This window comes from Podarcis liolepis (genome assembly GCF_965112155.1).
Source record: "Podarcis liolepis genome assembly, chromosome: 4".
Lineage (NCBI taxonomy): Eukaryota > Metazoa > Chordata > Lepidosauria > Squamata > Lacertidae > Podarcis > Podarcis liolepis.
The window spans coordinates 6,546,989-6,571,057 of NC_139558.1; the positions used below are offsets into that span (position 1 = coordinate 6,546,989).

Consider the following 24,069-nt stretch of genomic DNA (forward strand, 5'->3'; position numbering starts at 1 on the left):
AAATGGCATCTATGGCCCTGTTTGCGGCTGAATGAAGATGAGTGCTCACCAGCGGACACTGGCATCCTCTTATCAGTGTGATTCTCTCTCTGCCCCCTTCACCTTGCCCCCTTACAAATATAAGAAGAATTACTGTACATAATGCAGAAAGGATATTGCTTTATTTCTAGAAAGCAAGTTCACATAAAACATTGGGAACATAAAGGCACGCTGCCTTTTGGTAAAATTAATTTAGACTGGGAAAAGCACTGCCAGACCAACATGCATACAGAGGCACAGAATTGAAACATGATGCTAAAGACAGTGAAATTGAGAGAAATGCGAACATTGTCACTCTGATTCAGGGCACACACGGTTCTTGTACTCTTGGAATTCTACCACAGTTTCCCTAATCACTTCAGTGGTTGAGGGTCCTTCACGACATCCCATGCCCTTTTAAAATGTGGTGGGGTTTTTTTTGGGGGGGGGGTGTTATTGGATTGTTGCTGTTGTTTTGATTGTGTATTTTGCGGTTCTATATTGTGATTTTATTCTGTGAGCCGCCCTGAGACCTCCAGGTACAGGGTGATATATAAATTCAATAAATGAAAATTGAGTGCAGTGGAGATGCATGTGGGCAAGGACTCCACAACACTTCCAAGAATGGGAAAATTCCTGGCGCTGCATAGCCCATATATATGAACCACCAGCCTTGAGGAGCAGTGTACAAGAACTGATTTCGTATGGCATTTATTAGTGTTAAAGGGAAATCTAAAAATTAATTGCAATGATGTCTACTCAGTACACAGAATAAAGTAGTAGAATTCTGGGCTGCAGCACATAAAAATACAAAGAGTCATGTTTTCTGAAAGCTTACCACATACAGTAGGTGTCTTTTATTTTATTTTTAAGGGATCATTTGAAAAATCTGGAAACACCTCCTTGCACCCACCGCCAACCCCCAGCAAAAGGCAGCACAAAATGTAGGCGTCTTTTTCCTGCTATACTACACCAGAGAAGGGTGGGTTTCATTTTGTTTTTTACCACCCTAGTACTGCTGCCAGGGTGATGGTGATCATGCCATTAATGTGCACTGTGATTTACAGAGCATGAGCAAGAATGTCATGTACTTACCCAAGGGAGCTTATTAACTAAACTTTGACAGTATGGCCAACAATGGAAGGGAGCAAAGGTAAGGGAGATGCATGGGTAACAAAGTTACTACTTGTCTGTTCAAAAGATATCACCTATTTGTAGCTATCAAGGGAGAATCATCAATTAGATGGCATTTTTTGTTTGTTTTAAAAACCTCCTTTTTAAAATGCAGTGCTTGCTTTTGTGTGTGTGTGTGTGTGTGTGTGTGTGTGTGTGTGTGTGTGCAATTCTGCTTTGCTTTAGAAAGAACACACTAGTTTCTTACCTCCCATTTTTCACTCTAAAATTGTTCTTATCCTACATGTGATCTTATGCCCTGTCATGGAAAATAACAACTCACTCTTTTAAAATAATAGTGTAAAAGCAGCAGAAGAGAGAATCCAAAGGGCAGACTCGCAGAGATGCCTGCCCACATTTGTGTACCTGTGTTCATTCTCGAGATAAACCAGTAATAAAGGAGGAAGCTAACTGCATCTGTATGCATTCCCATTTATCTTGATGTCATCTTGTCATCGTGAGATCCAACTTTTAATAAAGTTGTCTTAGCTTCTGGCGGAGGGAAGAGTTGCTGAATGCTCATATTTACTGTTAAAGAGCAGAAGGTTAATAGGTTCAGTGTTGTCATTTTCTGCATGTCAAGGATGAAATTTAATATTGTGCTGAGGGTGGGCTCTCTCTTATCGGAAGCCTTCCGTAACCACAATGCTGCTGTCTCTTGGAAAGAGCACATCTAAGGTTGTTCTGTGCTTAGTTAGTGCAATGGGTACATCTGCTACAGACATGAGTTTGCCTCTAGGTCAGGGGCGGGGAAACCTTTCTCAGCCTGAGGGCCACATTTTCTCATGAGTAACTTTCCAGGGGCCACATGAACAGTGGCCAGAGAAATGGATATGACTTTTTCCTTTGGACAATAAGCTGCATTTCCACCACACACACCAGAGTTTTCTATATATGTGAATATTTCTCCAGCCTTCATCCATTTCAAGGAAGGAGGGGAGCAGATTGGGAAGATGTGTGGCCTCAGCATGGGACCCAGACATTGATTGCCCAGGGACAGACAGGGACTCCTGGAGGGGTTCATTTGATTCCCAAGCCTAAGTTTCCCACCCCAGTCCACATGGTCTTAGTGCAGTTTCACTAATATGAATGAAATCTGAGAGTTTCCGCTGTCCCTTTTATTTTAAGCTTGGGATACAATCTAATGCACACATAGGGCTGCTATGCATTTTACAGAAACATACAGTCCACATGCTTCCTGTAACATACAAGACCAAGCCATATTTATTTTTCTTGATTGCATGTTCAAGCTGCAGATAATCATGATCTGCCCTGAAACGTGTATACATTGTCCTATGTACCCTTAGTGTGCAAGAAGGGTAAATTAATATGGATAATTTATATGGTCCACATATACTATGGGGAGTACACATGGATTACTGTAAAGTATCATTGCTTTTTGTCTTTGCCATGGAACACAAGTTCACTTGAGGCCACCTGAGCTCTTTTGGGCTTCCAGCTCTCTTTGTCAGCAAAATGAAGCTGGAAAAGGCTATGTGTGTGCTGGTCAGCATCTGCTGTCTAGAGACCCATGCCTGGGACTTGAACCTGCGTGCTTTCTCTTCTGCTTTCTTTGCCTTGCTCTGCCCTGCCTCTCCCTGTCTCCCTGCCTCTTTGTCCTTTGATGCATCTATGTGGACCATGTCTCAGCTTGCCTGCAGAGAATTATAAGCATGTGCCCTCCCAATTTTGTGCTATGTAAAAGGCCCTATCACAACATGGTACAGTTCTCATAGCAACTGGAACGCCTCCATTTTGCACTTGTGAATGTTCTGCCGCTACCGCAATGCTAAAATGTCTAGGAACATACTAGTTCTTTAGCATGTCAGGAAGAAAACTGAGCTCAAAGTCTTTTTCCTTACATACAAAGATATTTTAACCTGGTTTTACATCTGCACAGATGGAGTTGTTACAGCCTGCACAGACCCCATTTTATGACTGGGTCAACACTTTCTTGGAAGTACAACTCAATTAAATTAAGCATCGGGAAGAACTTTATGGTGGTAAGAGCTGTTTGACAGTGGAATGAACTCCCTCTGTAGGTGGTGGACTCTCCTTTATTGGAGATTTTAAAGCAAAGGATGGATGGCCATCTGTCAGGGATACTTTAGCTGAGATTCCTGCGTTGCAGGGGGGCTGGACTAGATGACCCTCAGGGTCTTTCCAACTCTACAATTCTATGATATTGTCATGAGCATAACTGGACTGATGCAATTCCTATATTTTCTCCCCCTTAACATGCAGTATTTCTGCCATTGTGAGAAAACATTCTACACAGCTTTGTCTTAACAGGAGGAAAAGGAAAACAGCTCTGTGATGCATGCAATGCAGAAAGATCAAAATGCAATTCTGTTTCTTTATTGTTCCTCTTATTTCATTTCCCAACATAACAGTAGCTGCTTCAAGCGACAACAGCTGTGACATAATTACGATTTAACATGCCACTTGATATGCTTGTCATATCTGCAGATTATAGATTTAAATTAATTCGACAAGAGAAGCCCCAGCAGAAATGCGAGAAATCATCTGATACGCCTACTGGTCACACCCATAGAAGGTACTACTATTATTATTTTAAAGAAAATAAAATATTAGAATAGACGTAGTACAGTTCACTGTCAAAACCCTAGTATTCACTCAGAATGCAGAATTCAGATTGCAGGTGGGCGACTCACACGGTTGAATGCTCGCCCATTAAAAGGAATTCTACTTCCACAAATAAAAACTGGATGTCACAGGTAAGGCTTGGCTACAAAGCAAGCTTTCTATGTCCGGTGCTTGTTTTTGCATGGAGAGGCATTTAAACCACGCTGCAGCTCTCCACCTGCAGTCTGACCTGATGAGTGACCTACCTTTGCTCAGATGAGGTACCTACTTTCCAGAGCTCAGAAAATCTGATGCTAAGCCGAAGTGTTTCACTCAGCTAATTTTGGCACATTTAGCCAGCTGTTTTGTGTGTGTGTGTGTTTGAGTGTGTGAGAGAGAAGCATCCTCTGAACATTGTCGAATTTTCATTGAGGGAATCATTTGACTTTGTTCTGCAGGTGCTTACTTATATTTGATGAGTTAACGGAGAGTGTTTCTCCTCCACTTCCTTTATTAAAACAAAACTAAGTCACTACTCCAAGCGGCAGCATGGCTGCACTCAACATGGCGGATGGGCCGTGAAGGCAAAGACTTGGAACAGGAGCTGATCTTTTTGTAGGTTAAAAGAAAGAAAGAAAAAGAAACACTTGGCCACCTCAGTGAATGTAAGTAACCCCTTGGAGAGTCACCCTCCACACACACGCTTGAATTTGCGAGGAACAAATGGTCCACATAAAGTAGTGCTGGGGGATTAAACTCTGCCTTAATAAATTCCCCCTTTTTGTGGAAATGGCAAAAGAGTAGCGCAATTTCCTCAGGAGCAGGTTCTTTCCCCCGAGCTTTTAATTTTACAGTTCTACTTGGAACATTAAAAAGCAACAACCCACGTGGCACGTGAGCTGTGTGCATTAACCAGCACTTCTGCCCGTATCAGCCTGCCTGTGTATTGAGTGCCCCAGCATCTGAGGTGAACTGGACGAGCCTTTTTGGTAGGGATGCCCCACTTAGAGATCTCCCTCCCTAGGGAGTTTCACCGGGTGCCTGCTCTTAACTTTTTAGCACCAGGAAAATACTTTGGTTTTTGTTTCATGGCTTGTTCTCCCAGGCTTTTAAAGTGGTTTAACTTATTTTAGCAACTGTTTTAATGCTGGCTATATAATGATTGATTTGCTCTGCTATCTTTTATTCACTTGCATTGATTTTATCGTATGGATTTTATTGTTGTTGTTTCTGCTTTACAGTGGTCTGCTCAGGGAGCTGTCAGGTTGAAGGGCGGTATTAAAATATAGCAAAATAAATAAATAAACAGCTCTTATTCTACTAAAACACCAAGCTCACCAGTTACCTGGGGGCAACAAGGCTGGCCCATCCATAAGGCCAGGTGAGGCAACTGCCTCTGGTGGCAGGATTCATAGGGGCAGCATATCCCAATGTAGATCTTTATTCCCCTCTCGTTCCTGACTCACGCCTTCTTTCCTGGCCAGGATGTGGGGAGGCACCATTTTGTGGTTCGCCTAAATGTCTCTGACCAGCAGTGGCGTAGCGTGGGGGGTGCAGGGGGGGCGGCCGCACCGGGCACAACATCTGGGGGTTAGGGTTAGGGGGCGCAAATCCACGGGTTAGGGGACGCAAATTACTTGCCTTGCCCCGGGTGCTGACAACCCACGCTACGCCACAGCTGATCAGCCCTGTATTTTTCTACTGTGGATATTAAACTTAAACTCTTATGATAGAAACAAATATGTTTTAAAAGATGCTTATGTTTACCAGCTGAACAAACCAGTCAGAGAAAAGAAGGTGAGAGTGGAACTCCACATCCAGTATCTCCAGAATTAATGAATTCTGACCTCAAAGTACACCACTGCTCTTCAAATGGGGCTGGGGCAGGGGTGCCAGTTTCTGGGGGCCCGGCACTTTTGAGCCCCCCTCCCAACTAATTTTCTTTTTGGGGCCACCCCCTCATGTCAAAAAAAGAAGAGGCAGAAGAGTCCGAGCACAGAGCCAAGTGTGGCGTTGCTTCAGTGCCCATCTCCATCTCTTCCTCCTCCTGCCACAGAGGGGAAGTAGAGGGAAGCAGCTCCCGGCTGGTGGTGGCGGCAGCAGGAGGAGGAAAAGGACAAGGAGGCTGCGCACCAGAGAGAAGAGCTATGGCCATGGAAGCTGCACTGCCACCATGTTTGGCTCCACCTCCTGGCTCCACCCGACATCCCACGTGTCATGTCACACAGGTGTGACATTGCACCCTCCAAATCTCGCTCACAAGTTGGCGCCTCTCAGCTGGCATGGGGATTGCCTTGCAGGAAAGCGCAAGCCAATATGGGCAGTGGAGTGTTTTTCCTCCCTATCCGCATGAGCAAAAGCACCAAGTGGACAGGAGGCGCTGTCTGCTGGAATAAAAGACAGGGAAAGAGGTGTTGTGAAGTGATGGCAAATTCACCTTCCTGATATGACAGAGCCCATGCCAAAGCACAAATGTCTGAGGAGCACTGTGGCTGCCTACTCTTGTGGAGACTGCACTGCTCTTCCATGGTTGTAGAACCATGATAGCACCATAAGAAGCCAGTGAGCCAAAGAGTGGTGATTCCCATATCTGGGAACTGTTTGGCACAAAGGGATTCCGCCTCTCTTGTTTACAAGCACAGTGGTACCTCAGGTTACAGACACTTCAGGTTACAGACGCTTCAGGCTACAGACTCCTCTAACCCAGAAATAGGGCCTTGGGTCAAGAACTTTGCTTCAGGATGAGAACAGAAATTGCGTGGCGGCGGCATGGCAGCAGCGGGAGGCCCCATTAGCTAAACTGGTACCTCAGGTTAAGAACAGTTTCAGGTTAAGAATGGACCTCCGGAACGAATTAAGTTCTTAACCCAAGGTACCACTGTAGTAAGTGTTCTATGGTCTTCCTTCCCTCCCATGTTAGGAAGAAGAAGAAGAGTTTGGATTTAATATCCCGCCTTTCACTCCCCTTAAGGAGTCTCATAGCGGCTCACATTCTCCTTTCCCTTCCTCCCCCACAACAAACACTCTGTGAGGTGAGTGGGGCTGAGAGACTTCAGAGAAGTGTGACTGGCCCAAGGTCACCTAGCAGCTGCATGTGGAGGAGCGGGGAAGCGAACCCGGTTCACCAGATTATGAGTCTACAGCTCTTAACCACTACACCGCACTGGAATGGCTTATTTACTTTCTGTACTTATCAGACTAGGCATAAATGTCAATTTGTTTGTTAAACATGCCAGTGGGGAGGGGGTTGGATGTTAAGCAGTTAATTCGGATCAGTATCCAGAGGCCTTGCCACTCAGGTCCAGTATCTGTGTGAACAGAAGGCCTGAAGCTCTCAATTTTAAAGCTCCAAAGGGTGATACTGAACATGTCACAGAGTAATTTACATCCGTAATTTAAAGTCTGTTCTATATTAGGTGGAATACTCCTTTCCACCTCCCTCCCAACGAACAGGCTCCTCAGACGCTGTCTTAATAAATAGTTGGTGCTCTCCTTGTATATAAATAATGGTTAGCGTTTCCTCAAGGGCATCAGAAACACTGAAGCATAAGACACCAGTAAATACAAAAGGCAAGAGGTGCCCACATTGGGTGGCAATATATTCTAAAGCACTGCTGTGGGTGAGCCGACACTTCCTAGATGCTGAGGCTGACAAAACAAGGGCAGCACGCTCCCAAACTGGGAATCCTAGTAGCTGCCGCAAGAGGCTGTGCTTGAGTGCTGTTGCGTGAAAAGTGGCCACTATTTGAGAAAGCCAGCAAAGGGAGTAGTAGGTTTATCACCCTGCTGCTACTATATTTCAGGATGTGTTTGTACGTTTAAAAATTCATGGGCACCATCCATAATTTATTTCACTTTTGTGCTTTAATTTTCCAAAGCCGGAGTCAGACAGACAACACACTGCAACGTCGCCTCCCTCCTCTGTGTTCTCATCCAGTATCTGCTCGCCCTCCCCGTACTCTCCCTGGAGAATGGTTGCCAATATCAGGATGCTGTTTAGTGAAGACATGCAGCTGCAGTCTCCACAGTGAGGCTCAGGGAAGTTCCAAAATTTTCGAAAAATTCCAGCAAGAATCTCTGCCAGAAAACCTGTGGGGTTTGTTGTACTGATGGAGAGGAGGACAAGGTTTCCAACAAATCATGAGCACATTCCTACTGCTTTAGGGATTCTCTCCCCCCCCCTCCTTTTTTATTTAGCAGATTACATGTCCTTGGTTAGTTTCCTCACTACCTCTAGAAGAAAAACACGTCTTTTTCAAGCAACAGTAGGAGGGGGAATGTTTCAATGTTTCCTTAAACCTAGCTGCATCTTGTAGATGAAGATACAAGATGAACTGTTACCATGCTGAAAATATAAAATACATGAATAGAGAAAAAAGTATTATTATTATTATTGTTATTATTATTATTATTATTAATGTGATCAAGTCCTGGGTGGGTTATTTTTAAGTCTCCTTTATCTTTGGGGAGGTCAGTTGATGAATAGCACATATGGGGGAAATGTATGCCTTTCCTAATATTTCCACAAATGCATTGCACAAATGACATAGGGCTTCATATGCATGAGACACATGTCTGCTAAAGCAGCTATCAAACTTTCACTGAGAAGGGCTTTCTGACTTGTTATTTCACACATTGGTCCACTGTGGCTTAATTTTGCATGGCTTCTGATTGTTTTCTTCAAGTCTAACTTAATGCTAACCATGTTTGCTATTTAAAATATTGCACATTATTTACATTTCTGTTCACTTACTTTATTTTACAACATCTTGAAAAACTGTGAAAAATTTACAGGTTAAGTATTATTTGCACTCAGTAAACCCCTCTGTCCACCTGTAATTATCCTTTCAGCTTTGCATAATAGAAAATATATAAATAAAGAAAATTTGTGGATATTCAGTGCATCCCTGAGTGCCACTAACAAATGAGATAGAGTAATTTTGAATTATCTAAATAGAGAGACATTGGCAACCACAGAAAGGTCAGCATTAAATGTCCCTTGCCTTTGGTTATCAACTCTTATAGGTACTCTGTGGTTTTTGTTTTTTTTACAGCTGTTTTGAATCATAATTGCCATTTTCAGGACTGCTATACATTTAATGCTCATATGCTTCCAGGGGCATAGCCGGAGATTTATATTTTAAAGTTTTTTTCAAAATAAAAAAAATCCCCACCTCCAATGATTCTATAGTATTTAAACTTTCAACACACATAGAGACACTATGCAGTGCGCTGCTTTGCACATAAGAGCGCCGTAGCGCAATTGCACAAGTATGAAGGAAAGGAGGAGATTGTTTGGCTACTTCTCTTCTGGTCCTCCTGCTGCTTTGAGCTAAGTCTTGGTTTGCCGTAGTATGTTATCCAAAATGGGATTCATGGTTTGTTTCACTCCAGACCAACCATGAATTTTAACCTAGGTTTGTTTTTGGGTTTACGGTTTGTGGTTTCTCTGGAGGAGACAAATCATGAGGGGGGGCACAGATGACATGCTAAGCCAAATCATGGGGAGAGTGCAGAGATTGTGGTCTCCTTCCTGGAAACCAATGCACTTGGAAACCAATACATTCTTAGCCATACATGTGGACCAGCTCTCTGTATGTATACAGCAGTAAGATAAGGAGGTATAAAAACAAAATCTTACCTGTAGGAGATTCTGAGTTCGTAAAAAATAAAAAAATCTTATTTTCTATTGCACAGGGGATAATGAACTCTTTGCCTATTATCAGTTATTACTAGCTTACATGGCACAGCACTTCTCTTATGAGAGAGAGAGAAATGGAATGAACTCTGTTGGTTAACATAAACCATGTAGCTTAAATAATTACTAATTTTTAAGTAAAAATGGGCATTTTCAGAACTTACTGTAAGCAGCAATGACAGTGACCAATCCTCAAACACTTGTACACATCAAGCTTTGATAACTTCAGTAGGCTTATGTATATTATTTGTGGCAGTCCAGTTCCGCAAAGGCGTCCATTTATACAGTCAACAAAGTAATTTGATATTGACAAGGCTTTTTTCAGCCAGAACTCAGTTCTGGCACCTCTCAGGTGGGTGCCATTGCCATTATAAGAGAACAAGGGAGGTGTTCATGGTGAGTTCCAGCACCTCCTTTTCTAGAAAAATAGCGCTGATTATTGATAAACCTTTTCCGGGACTGCCTCACTAAACACTGCTGGTGATAAACTCTGCATGTTTGAATGCCACTCCGTGCAAATGAAATAAATGTCCCCTGCATGTAGAAAGACATCCTGTACAAATTAACAGTTCAGCTTGATAACTTTCTATGGCATGATAACTTTCCACATTCAGAGAATTTTGTTTTGTTTTTCATGGGGGGCTTATTCAAATGTGAACCATCTCTCCACCCGTAGCCTGAAGTGGTGCAGTCTAGGAAAAGCTGTATAGTGTACACCATGGGTAGGCAAACTAAGGCCCAGGGGCTGGATGCGGCCCAATCTCCTTCACAATCCGGCTCACAGTCGGTCCGGGAATCAGCGTGTTTTTACATGAGTAAAATGTGTCCTTCTATTTAAAATGCATCTCTGGGTTATTTCTGGGGCCTGCCTGGTGTTTTTACATGAGTAGAATGTGTGCTTTTATTTAAAACACATCTCTGGGTTATTTGTGGAGCATAGGAATCAGTTTCCCCCCCCAAAAAAAATATAGCCCACACACACAGCCCACAATGTCTTGAGGGACAGTGGACTGGCCCCCTGCTGGAAAAGGTTGCTGATGCCTGGTTTACACATTTGGCAAATGATTGTGTAAAAATGGGTTGGTGCAAATGTGTTTGGGCAGGGTACACAATCTGCAGCATTTTCCTATCCACACCTCTTACTCAACAATGTAATGTTCACAATCAGTGAAAAGTAGTGAAAAGTCAAGCTAAACACACTTCCCATTCACTGCTGCTTACTATTCAGATATTCTTAAAACAGTTGAACTTGAAAATCATCAGGCTGTGGAGTGTAGCCCTTCTGTGCTTTTTGTAACCTTTAGTCCAGAAGATGAAAAATTGTGATTTGCTATCTGCTTGTACAGTGAGTAATGATCCTATACATTCACACAAAGTCGATTTCAGAATTCCTGATTTATTTTTTTAAAGGAATCTAATGAAAAGGAATTGTTCTAATTATAAACATAAGACGACACATAAGTATTGTTAACGGAACTAATTTTGAAATATGGGTGGCCAATTGCTCACCTAAAAGGAGAACGAACTTGATTACAAGAGGCGAGAAAGTGAAATGGTGGGCATTGGAGACAATTGGCTTTATTAATAAACAATGCTTAGCCTGTGCATAGTACTTTTAAAGCCCATCCCATCCCGTACATTTTCAAGGATCCTCAGAACACTCTTGCAAGGTAGGTCAGTATTATTACTATCTCCTTTACTGCAGGTCAGAAGCAGAGGCCGATAGCGCATGGCTTGCCTAGGGCTATGTAGGAAGGTCACAGCTGCAGTGAGACTTCAGCCCCTTGAATAACTTCCCACCACTGTACCACCCTTGAGCAGCCGACATACTCTTACAAGGTCTTTAAAAAATAATAATCTGAAACTAAAGTGTAAAATATTTTGGACAGCCCACTCCAGCTTCCTCTGTGTTTCATTCACTTTATGTCCCCCGTCCCCCCCACTTCTTCTACTTCTTGGAAGACCTGCTGGGAAGGAGTTCATCTTACTATGCATTATTCATGGAATAGCTAACATAATGGGGTCTCCTAGACCTGATATAGTACATACACACACGCACTTAAGTGTTCTTGTGAAAAATATTATACCAATGGTGCTGGAACGAAAACCTATAATTGTTATCTGTCTTATTAAACAACTCACTATTCATTTGAGGAGGAAGGGTAATGCTGCTTCTGTTGTTTTCAGAGTTCACCAGAGAATCACCTCAGCCTTCTTAATGGACATTTCTTCTTCTTTTTTCCTTCTCCCCTTTCTTCACCCTCTTGTCTACCACTCTTATTCCTTTTATTTTTTCACATTGTTTTCATACTCTCAATGTGAAACACCCCCCAGTGCTGGTTATCCCTACATAAGAGTCTTCCCGTGTACCTCAACCCCATTGACTCAAGAGGCATCACCTTCTTTAGTATCTCAAGAGAGGGTACACTTTACACCTGAAGTGCAGCACTGAATTTCTCACTGTCTTTCTCTCCTTGCAACCACTTGACAAAAAACAGCAGATACTTTGTGCAGTTGATTTTTTCTTTCTTTCAGAAACAGCTGGGTGGGGTGGGGTAGGCATATTGGGACCATGGAATAGGAGGAAGATTTAAACCTGTTGTCTGCACCATAAGCCCAGTCAGAATCCACATCTGCCATTTGCAGTAGGAAAAAAGCTCCCTCCACTTCACAAACATGTTGACAACCTTTTAGCCCTTGCACACACTTCTGCTGTGTCCCACACAGTCTCAAATGCACACCCTCAAACACATATACTCTCCTATCCCTTTCCCCCATATAATGTATGTTGGCTGCAATGGGGTAGACACCAGTTCACCATTTCTTCCTTCCCCTTGCTGTTCCTGAAACATGAAATATCTGCTGGAGAACTGCCTGCCTGCCTCAAGAGCTTTGCAGAAGCACACAAGGGCGATCACCACTAGGAATTAATCATTACTACAGAAGGCCTCTGTACAGCCATTAGTGGGGGCAAAGTCAAGTGAGCTGAAATGGGGACCACACTGGGAATGGAACTCAGCCTCTTGCTCCTCTGTATGCTTTGCAGGTGCTTGAGAGGGAGGCAGAAGCAGAACCTGGCGTTCAGAGGCAGTCTTGATATGAATCCACCTGGCTCAGAGTTCCTGCCCTGTCCCATCTCAGGCAGATTGTGGAAGGATGAGCCACTGTAAGCTACAATAATGAACCAGAATGCTGAATCCAGCTCTTCTATTCAAGCAGCAGAGTACAATTAATTTCTGATTGTCTGTGTTGGTCTGGACCATTTCCCCTGAAGCTACATATTACATGCATCCATTTGAGATCATCAGAAGACTGGCAAAGGCTGTAATATTGTTGGCTTTTGGTGGTGGGTCCTAAATGCAATTCTCGATAATGCTTTAAAGAGTGATTCATAAGCTTCCTTTGAAGGTTATATTTGCATGATTATTATCTTATATATTAGCAAACAAATGCATACCATGCATTTGGAGTACTTGAGTGGGTACATTTCAAGTGGATTCACATTGGCACATATATACACCAATTTTATTTAGAATTAGGTAATAATTTTAAATGGATTTAAATTGACTCTTTTTCTTCTTTTTTTAACACAACCATATGCTATCACAGCCAGACCGAAGAGCAATTTTAATTGGAAAATAACCCATGGCTCCCTGGCATATTTGACAAACAACATTCCATCCCAAAGAAACAACAGAGGAAATTGTGTTATCCATTTATAGCAATTATAATATAGCCACTTTTCCTCAAATAGGAGAGTTTATTTCACAGCTACAAAATTGCATAATTAAATGTGCTCTTTTTTTGCTTCAGATAAGATTCATGACTAAGCACTTTGCAGATCATGTTTCCAAAATGTTCTTTTGTGACATCAGATTTTTTACCCTGCCTCTCAAAAAAAAAAACAAAAAACCCCACCACAAGTAAATACCTATATTTAGTTATAAAATAAGCCACAATCCAGATAACCACCATTTCAGTATGTACACAGAACACGAGGCCAGTATTAGATGTTCATTTAAAATTTGCCGAGACAGAATATAAAACTATGGGTTGCTCTTAAAAATGAAAATCTGAAAGACTGCAAGGTAAATGTTGTGATGCAGTTTTCAGATTATCCCAGACAGGCCTCACACAGTCAGTCCTAAACTGTTCATCAGACTGAAGTAAAATTTCAAGCAAATCTTATTTTTATCCTCATGCACTGTGGAAAACCAAGAGAGTGTGGATAGGACAAGTAAATATTCTCTCTAGGAATGTGTATTCATAGTCATGTTTGAATATCCCTGGTTTTTAAGGTAACATTTGCATCAACTCTGTTTGCTCAGAGCTAGATTCCTCATACAGTTGTAATTTGTGGTATTTTATTTCAGTGGGTTGTGTGACCCATATGAAGAAAGTGTTCTTACATGAGCAAACAGAACCATTCCAGAAGCCATACTGGGGTGCCAAATAATTCAGTATAAGGCTAACTCAATGCTTCCATAACTTTGTGTTATGTTTCTTGTTGTTTATTTAATTGTGAAACGAGTCCATTCCTGAGCTTCTCTAAACTTAGCAGGAAAAATACACTTAGTAACAATTGGAAACATTAATAATTTTGATTACCAAAACTGGCATAACCTAGTATGTATGAGAGGTGCTCTGTCAATTAGAAAGTTGGATCTGAAGCCAGGAGATCTTGGTTTAGTTGCTGGCTTTCAGCAAACCACCATAACTTAGCCTGACTTAAGGGTTGTGGTGTGTGGTCCATGGAGAATAAACTGGGCAATGTATTTAGGAAGGAACTTCACAAACATTTTTAGTTTAAAGTGGTTATGTAATCCAAAGACTGACTAAAGACATTAAGAGTTTTCCTATGTGATGTTGGGTTGCAGCCATTTAGGGTGCTCAAAACTGGATTGGATGAAAGTTGCATCTTGTTCTGCTGCCAGCACAGTGACTTGCCATGTGCTCCTGGGAATCTGACAAGTAAGGCTAATGCAGCAGCCCCCGCAAGTTGTCTCTTGTTCCCACCAGCTAGTACTTGGACATACCATTTCAATGTCATCCCTAATAGCAGTCGAGAGAACTATCCTCCTTGAGTCTGTCCAATATTTTAAAATAGAAATGGGCCACCTTGGGCTCATCCTGAGGAGCAGTTGTGCCCCTCAAATATTAAGGGCTTATCCTGAGAAAGTCCTTAGAATGCTCTCTGAGCGTTCAACTTGATGCAGAAAGCATCAGCCATCCTTCAGCTGCTACCCATCCTGCTCTCCAGAGCGAAAAGAAACAGAAAGCCATGGAAGGAGGAAATGAAGGATGGACTGGTAGAGAGGTCTACCCCAGCAGACCATCTTTCTGGTCAGAAATGGTATATCTTCTGCCAAGGAATCATGGGGTTTGCAATCCAGCTCTGTGAATTACTGTCTGCAAGGCAAGCAGCCCACGCAAACCTTTTGCCTTCATTGGAGCATTCTACTGGGTGGCTGCTACTTCTTCCTGCTTCCTTTGGGAAAGTGTTGACATTTTAAAAAGGCAAATAGAATCCAAGCAGAGACCTGCTCAAGATATGCCCTCAAGGCTCTGCACTCCTCATCCCCCACCCAGTTCTGCTCACTATTCAGGTAAAAGAGTGCTTGCCTAGTGGCAGTGGCGTAGTGTGGGGGGTGCAGGGGGGCTGGCCGCACCGGGCGCAACATCTGGGGGGGGCGCTCGCACTCGCAGCTCTCTGCCCCTACCTGGCTCACTCTCTCTCTCACTGCAGTGCTGGCTGTGCGAATCCGATCCGAGCCGCTGGGTCGCCGCCCACTGTGGAGGGGGTGGGTGCCAGGCGTGCGGTGCGGAGAGAGAGCGAGGGACTATCTGGGAGAGGGACAGTGCATCGGCCGCCCAGCGCAGCGCTGAGCGCGGGAGAGAACCACACCAGACCAGACCAGGCAGCAGCAAGAAGAAGCTGGCAGCGGCGGCAGGTTAGGGGTTAGGGGGCGCAAATTACTTGCCTTGCCCCGGGTTAGGGGGCGCAAATTACTTGCCTTGCCCCGGGTTAGGGGGTGCAAATTACTTGCCTTGCCCCGGGTGCTGACAACCCACGCTACGCCGCTGCCTAGTGGGCCACCCTTGCTCTAATTCTCATCCCATCCCTATCTTTAAAGCCATCTAAACCATGTATTGTGAATTCCATAAATTAACTGCCTGTTGTATCATCTGCCCTAAGCCTACTGGCCAGTCTATTTCACTGGCCAGCTTAAAAAAAGGGCTATGGAACCTGTCTATACAATTCAGCAGCACCAATTATACTTAGGGAAGGATTCCTTTATAAAAGTGCTTTTTGTGTTTTTCTAACCACTTCACATGCATTGTCTCAATAATTACCACAGGCTAATAGATGCACAAATCAGAGTTACAGGTTTTCATATGTTGCTAAACTGCCAGGTAGGCAAATAGAGGGGTCGCTGTTCCTGAGTGCAAGGAAGAACTACCTAAACATGCCTGAGAGACTCCAATAAATCTTTGACATGACTATGTCGGTTCTGATGAATGCTCATTGCACAATGGATAAGAGAAAAATGCACCAATTTCTTTATTTTGTGGTATAAAAATGTGGATTTATTCCATGAATGAGAATCAGCCTCAGACAACTTTCTAGCTTTTATTTCTTTGATATATTACACCACAGTGGATTTACATTTTTAAAAAGGGGTTACAAGCACCACTTAATGGTTGACAGCTTTCTAGAAATGCTGATAAATACTATGTGATTACTCCCCCCCCCTCAGAAAAATGCACTACATAAAGTATATTCATACTCTGTGCCACTTTATTACAAATATTTCTCACAAGATCTAATCAAGCCACAGGTATATACCAATTTTCAGCCCAAGCCAGCAACAACTCCAGGCAAAGTTTTACCATTGGTTCTTGGGTGGCTTCCCAAGTGAAAAGTGGTTGCAAGATTAAGCTGTCATTTGGCTGACTATGAATTATTTTCTTTTTCCCAGGTGCATGGACTAGTTATTACAATTCAAACAGAAATATTTTTAAATGAATTTGATCACTTGACAAGTGCCTGTTGATAACCCACTGCTTTGCTCTTTATTGCAAGTAGATATTTGGAATCTATTTTGTGCTGAACAATTTGAACCAAACAGTGAAATGCTTTTGGTCTCTTACAGAACAAACTAATCTAAGGCTACCTAAGGGCTTGGAGCAATATCCGGCTCCCTGAGTGCATGCACAGGGGACAAGCTGCAGAAAAGTGTTTCTGCCCAATTCTGTGTGAGGGCCTAATCATGTGCAAAACCTACTGCCACCCCAGAATAGTTGTGCCACTGAACACATGCATGTTGTCAGGCAGGAGTGTCTGGCCACAGAAAGCCTGTGGTGACAGGGAGTGTATTTCCTGCTGGAAGGTATTCAAAACCCCATCCTGGATCCCATGAACTGGCACTTAGAACAGAAGGGGTGGGAGCTGAAGTAATGCGCTCACCCACAGCCCTATGATGGCAGAATAAAGGATGGACATAACATGCCAGTCTGGACAACTTTTTCACTCTTTGCTTCCAGCTCTGCAGGACCAGACTAACAAGTGCTGGGAAACTTCCTCTCCTGGGGATGGGGCGGGGGGGGGGGGAGAGCGTTCTTTCTCCCATGATTTATTTTAGCACGGGGACCAGTGCTCTGGTGTACATTCGCAATATTAAACCTCCACATTAAAGAACTGGATTGTGTCCCTATTCTAATACATTCTGGCGTATATATAGAGGATGTCTACTGCTGTTTTTATGTGCCTCCAAAAAGTGAATATAAAGCAAGGTGATTAATATTGATCAAGTAATATCAGATCTTTTCCATCGAGTGAGGAAAGGTATTTGCCTTTATTTTATTTACCACCAATAAAACTGATGTGATCTGTATTGTGAAGCACTCATGGAAGACTATTTTAAAACTTTCAAAATTGGCATTGCAGTACAAATATATGCATTCCCCAATATTTTAAAGACAAAAAACGTGCATTCATCAGCACAAATGTTTATATATTATTGGGGATGGGGTATCCCTGTCTAAAGAGAGTATAGAACATCATCAGCAAACAGATGCCAACTACTCCATAACCGCGTCTTTTAAAGGAAGGAGTATTATGTTACCTAAATGTGCAAAGCCATTAGGCTCTTGAGAAATGTGTCTTGGGTGGTAAGATTGGGATTTTTTAATGCCTTTTTCAGATGCCAGCCAAAGAAATGTTTGTTTTGGTCTTCATTTTCCATCTAAAAATTTTGGACGGGCCTTTAGGCCTGGCTACCAAGAAGTGGGGTCCCATCTCTTTCAATATGTTCAAGTTCTTCACAACAAAGAAGACCAATTCAAAGAGAGGAAACGTGGAGACTTTCTGTGTATAGTCTTTGGCTCTGCATCCCAAGACATCTTCTTGGATGCCCGCACCCTTCTCAGCAGAGAAGGAAGGAAGAAACGTCTTCAGAGAAAGCAGTGCTGTGTATCACATTGGATGTTGCCTCCCGGTAGTCAGAGATGGTGAAGCAGGCATTGATTCTCTCAGGGAGAGGGTGGGGAGCACTTGAGAGAAAGAGAGAGAGAGAGACAGAAAGAGAGAGAGAGAGACCAAAGAGATAAGCAGACCTGGGGGACTTCAGGACATTTACAACCTAAATATAGATTCCCCATTTTTCCCTAGCTGCATAATTGACTATATCGGTATCATATGTCAGGGCTGCACAATGTATGACCTACCACATAAAACTCAGTCCACCAGCCATGCATGGCAGCACTTCAGGGGCTGAAGAAAGTTCCAGCTTTTCATGCCTGCCTAAAACAGTAGACCAGGGGATTTACAGCATGCAGCATTCCACATTGCAAGACATGTTGGCTGCTTTTGATTTGGTGTACCACAAATTGTGCAGGTCTATCATATGTCATATATACTCGTTTATATAAATGTATATTCTAACTGCCTAGGATGGGTTACAACATTTCAAAATTTGCCAACAAAATGAATATTTTTATTGTTGTATTGTGCTAAGAAGCATTTAAAATAAAATAAAATAACAACAACAACAACAATTAAAGCATGCTAAAGTGAAACCTGTGGCACCAAATAGGATTAAAACCAATCCCCAGCACACCTCATCTTTCTTTTTCCCCGAAATACTTCACAAAATTATATTCTACTCTTTTCCACAATACCCAAGAAAGATAACAACTGTTTCTGAAGCTGTAAAACAAAACAAAATGTCTACAGATTTTATAGTTAAGTGGACTCTAATGTTGTTACAGAAGCTCCAGCAGCACCAAAATTATAGGGAAGGAGTTTCAGATCTGAGGTGCTAGGGCTGAATAACCACCCGTCTAACCTGTGAAGGCAAAGCAGATGGCCCAAGCCATCTAGAGCTTTAAAGATCAACACCAGCATGTGGCCTGCAAATGAAGTTGCCGAAACTATCTTGAGTAAGGGAAAATAATGTGAAGGAAACATCCAAACAGCCTTTCATTTAGATCTCTTCCAAGTTTTTATTTCAGCAAGTTGGATCCTCCTAACAGAGGATCCATGTTGTGCTTGGCCCTGGAACGCTTCCCTAACCGGCTTATGGGCGGGGCTTGCCCCACTCCAAGCCGGTGGTGCCACAGTTATGCCAATGGCCTTAGCCAATCAGCAGCATGGCAAGGTTGGGGGTATTTATTTGGCAGCGTGACATAGGGACCTCCTTTTGCTTCGCACTGCCAAACACCCGCCCACCCACCCGTTAATTAGGTCATGTTTGGCCTTGCTTTGGACTTCGGTTGGTCACCTGTTTTGGAACGGGGGCTGGGTAGGAATTTTTCCCAATGTGGCAGATTGGCTGTGGCCACTCGGTTTTTGCCTACCTCTTAGCAATCGTCACAACTTTCTAAGGCTTGGCGGTTAGGCTTTGGTTTAGGGAAATGTGGGGAGGTGAGGTGCGGCCATCACCTGCTCCTCCAATGAATAGGGTATTCCATTAAAGGAATCCGGGGGTCTGGATCTCATCTGAAGCCCAGAGAGGGGCTAGGGCCACGCCAGGACCCCCAGGGGTGAGCACCAGTCAATACACACTGATGGAGCTCCCCCTGCTGGTTGTTTACCCTTCCAGGCTTCCCGCAGGGTGGGCAGGAGCCAGTTATAGTTTTGATACCAATGCCTAAGTCAATACCAGTCACATTTCTGTATTTAATAAAATTGTGGCCAAAATTTGCCCATTAACATTTAAACTAAATTCTGTCTCCACTGTGTCTTTATTTCCACGAAGGATGGGTTTTGGGGCTCGGAGCACAATATGTTTGGTACGCAGCTATGTTGTGTGTTTGTGTATAATAATTCATAGCTCAGTTGGTAGAGCATGAGACTCTTAATCTCAGGGTCATGGGTTTGAGCCCCATGTTGGGTGAAAATTTCCTGCATTGCAGGGGGTTGGACTAGATGGCCCTTGTGGTCCCTTCCAACAGTTCTATAAATCTATACCCTGCCCAACTGGCTGGGTTTCCCCAGCCATAAAAGCATATGGACAACTAACCTGGTATTCCAGTCTTAAGAACACTGGCTGCATCTGCACAAATCTGGAAGATTCACTTCCATTTCAGTTGTCATGATATCTGAACCTGGACAAACTCCAGCTAGTCTTATCTTCTGTTAGTAGAAACAAGTCACCTTCAAACCATAGTTAAGATTAATCACAGTTTAGCATTCAGCCCTACCATTTTGTGGTTACTCTAAAGTGGAAGTTGTAGCTTCAGATCTCACAATTCAAAAAGCGCCTCAGAAGATATCTTTCTAGGAATCATCCCTCCCATTTCACCATACCCCCCCCCCCAAAATGATGATTTCTTAAACCAAACAGCCAGGGTTTGGCTTTTGAGGGGGGGGGGGCAAATTCAGTCCTTTGCCACGAGAAAGGAGAGAATGATAGATACTTTACACCCCCGCCCCAAGAGTGCTTAGAGCTGGGGCCCAATTTTTGGTCATGTTGACCATGAAGCTTTGCCTCTAACATGTTCTGACTTTGCAAGTTTTCTGCAGAGATATATGTACAAGGTTATTTTGGCAAACATTTAGCCATTTACGTTGTTCAGCTCATTTTTCATAAAATAGGTTTTCACTGGAAATTCTGTAAAAAATTAAAGGATGTAAGGTGTTTTGGTTTTTGCATTAAGAGCATTACAGTATTAAACAAAATACCAGAGACCAGATGTAGTAGTAGGACCATCCATTCATTTCAGTAGTTATAGTCTCCTCCATCCTCTAACGCCTGTCCTGTCCTGCATATTAGCCTTTAAGCTCCTGCTACAGAATAAGCAGGGGTAAGCAACAGTGATTCTTATTGGCTCTTCCCTACTTAATTTTGCAGCAAAGTTGCTCTCAAGGAACCAGGCCTCACATAGATCAGCAGTCCGCTGATTTGATCATAAGTGCTGACTTTATAAGGAAGAAAAAATAATCCCCTTGCTGGGTGTAAACTACCAGCATCTTTACCTTAGGGTTTGTCTTTCCACATTTCATTTTCATGCTTCCTACCATGTGCCTCATAGCCTGAAGAGCTTTATGCCTCTATTTATTACCTTAAGGATTCCCCTTAGCATACTAGGAAGGATAAATTAACTAACACAACTTCTAAAGGCTCTACAAAACTGCTGGGGAGAAGGGGAAAAAAACAAAACTCCAAGCATTGAAAAAGCTAATGAAACACATACATCAGAAAAGGCAAACTCCCCAAAGTGTCTGGCCATCAGAAATCCGTGTGTATGTGTGTCCGTCCATGCACAGGTTGAAACACAACCACACATCATTTTGCTTTCTTTTTTCAGAGAGGCTTTAAAAAATACATACATATTGAGGACTTTTATTAAATGAAATGGCACTAATTTATTTAATTATATGACATTTTCACATGTTACATTCAGCGGCACCGAACCTACTCTCTCCCCACCACACACTAACATGCAAACATGCCTGCATATTTTACTGAAGGTGACATTTCAGTGAAAACCCTCCTCACCTCTGCACATACTTTTATAGCTCCAAAGCAAAGGGTAAGCACATCAGAGTTGAATGAAGGGGAAAATAATGCTTGATGAAATATTACCTAGGTGGCTCTAGCCAGTCTGGAGAAATATTAACACTATAGTGTAGCATACTGTAACCACAACGTCCCATTTTCATCTTTGCACCATGTTCCTATGTATGGAAGTTTGCAATATCCAAATTCATTATAAATCAAGACTGCTGGCAAACAAGCCGACATTCTCTTTGTGACAGAGGATGTTCACAGATAACTGTTTCACAACAAATTTGTGTCTCGGGTGCAGTGCGATTCTCTTTGCCATTTATTAGGATTTTGACAGACAACCAAGTTACCCTTCTGTCTTGACAGAACCTACCTTGGTATTGTGAGCCAAGTCACAGTATTTTCAACTTCTGGCTTAATATTGCTTTCCTATATATAATCACACTTTCTTTAATTGCAATGTGAGTAAACAAAAGTCAACTGTGAGTCCTCTTGAATCCATCACATACACATGCACCTTAGAAATAGGTTGACCATGCACACCTCTCCCCAAGATCAGGTAGAAGTTTCATGCTTTGAGCAGCTAGTCTGATCTGGGAGAGGGATGGAATGGAGAAGGGAGATGTCCATGCTGCCTTGGCCATGCCCATACAATGGAAGATGGCAGGATCCCCAAGGATGTGCTCTATGGGTAGCTGGCTTCAGGAACCAGGCCTGTTGGCAGACCAACTCTGTGTTACAGTCAAGATGTCTGCACACATGCTATGAAGGCTGGCAAGATTAACCCCACCAGTTGGGAATCCCTTGCAGACAGCTGCAGCACCTGGAGACAGGCAGTCAGGTCATGCATCTACAGCAGTGACCATAGGAGTGATGAGTGCTAGGAGGGGCACACAGAGAAAAAAAGCCATGGTGAACCTGCAGCAGCACAACTGGATACTTTCATCTGCTGCAGCTGCAACATGCCTCTCCCCTGTTGGTCTCTACAGCCACAGCAGGTGCTGTAAATCTCCAATGGTTTGACTTCACCCCCGAAGGCACACTCTTCCATTGTCTCCCAAGACAGGTGAATGCCAGCAAATGATGAAGCCCTTAGTTTTCATCTAAGGGCACAAAGCACAGATGAGCAGAAAGAGCAATGGGGAGAATATTCCCCCATTCAGACTACCTTCCTCCAAATCAGCCATTCTCATTTCCTGCCCACAATCCCTACTTAACGCTCCGCCCTCCCTACCACCTGGCTTTGCTCACCTGTTTTGCTTCTTCATAAGTGCCCTGACCTGATCTTGCACTTACTGGAGACGGTTCAAAACGTTAAAGAAAAAGAAAAACTAAACACTTGCCAGTGGAGTTCCCAAACTTCATTGATTCTCATTAAAAAGCACAATTGATTGCAACAGATGGAGTCAGAGTTAGAATTCCAAAAGTGACAAGCTGCTTGACATTTTCAGAAGAGATTTTCAGAATCGAAAGTTTACCACCCAAAAAGTCACATTTCCTTGCTGTTGCACATAGCAGACTTTGTAAGCAGAAATATATGCTTGTTCATGATTGTACAGCCCTACACCTAACACAACCTTCAGTGCTTTATGAAAAAGTGCACTAGTAGTTTCCAGATGTTGTTGTTTTGTTTTTGTTATTTTTAAACATATTAAAATTTTCCCTTCATGTACAAAACATTGCAGGTTCTCATCCTTACCTTACAGGGAGAAGTGTCAGTGTGGCCACCACCAAATCCACAGCCACACAAACCAAACCAGGAGAGAGGCAGAAGCGTGCTCTGTGTGATCAAGCGATGATAGTGGGACTGACTCAGTTTTCAGTGGTTCTAGGCCAGCTCAGCTTGTCCCCCACAATGCACCGCTTGGGGGCTTTATGTGGGCTTCCACTGTGGGAACCCTGTGGTGGTACTTGTGTTCACCTGCTCTTTCAGTGTGGTGGGTGGAGGCAGGTGGAAATGTTTTGATCTCCCCTGCACAGCAGGTTGGATTGCTGCTTTTAGTCTTCTCCTGAATCATGACAGGACTAACACCTTGCAGTTATACAGCGCTGCTTCTCAAACTTCCCGGATTGCTTCACATGCATTGTCTGCATAGCATAGAATATATATCACACTCTACAATATTACACTATACTATGTGTGTTCTGAGAGGAACTTGATTCACAAGCTTACCAGGTGGCCACAGGCAAACCACAGGCAAACCAGTATTTCTCAGTCTCAAATCATGATTCCCATCTTCAATATGGAGAACACATATAGCAGTGACAGACCTTATAGGTTGTTTTAAGGTTTACTGAGATAGTGTATGAGAAGCATTTTAAAATGTCTTTGCATCACACATTTGCCCATCCTCTTAAACACACAGTGCATGCACTTTCCTCCTACATTACAGTATTTGGAACAGCTGCTCTCCACCCCTGCAAGTTCTGTTTCCTCTCAGCTAGGCATTAGCTAGGGATAGCTAGGCATTCATGAAAAATACTGACAAGAGATGGGGGGGGGCGGGGAAATCCCAAAGATTCAAGTCTGCCCATTCACATTTGCACAACTCAGATTCACAATATGCTGCAACTCGGAAGCAG

General features: G+C 43.1%; 1 protein-coding gene across 9 annotated transcripts in view; it reads right to left on the reverse strand.

The window, feature by feature from the left end:
* The window catches only part of PCDH9 (protocadherin 9), a 761,173-nt gene that overhangs the window by 526,188 nt on the left and 210,916 nt on the right, over positions 1-24,069 (reverse strand). Inside the window, exon 4 of one of the 9 annotated variants that reach the window (XM_083501077.1) lies at positions 16,093-18,028. The exons of the other annotated variants lie outside the window; for them this stretch is intronic. Coding sequence (XP_083357203.1) covers positions 18,008-18,028 — 21 coding nt within the window. The 3' untranslated portion in view covers positions 16,093-18,007. Of the gene's footprint in view, positions 1-16,092; positions 18,029-24,069 lie in introns of those variants that run through there. 9 annotated transcript variants of the gene reach the window in all.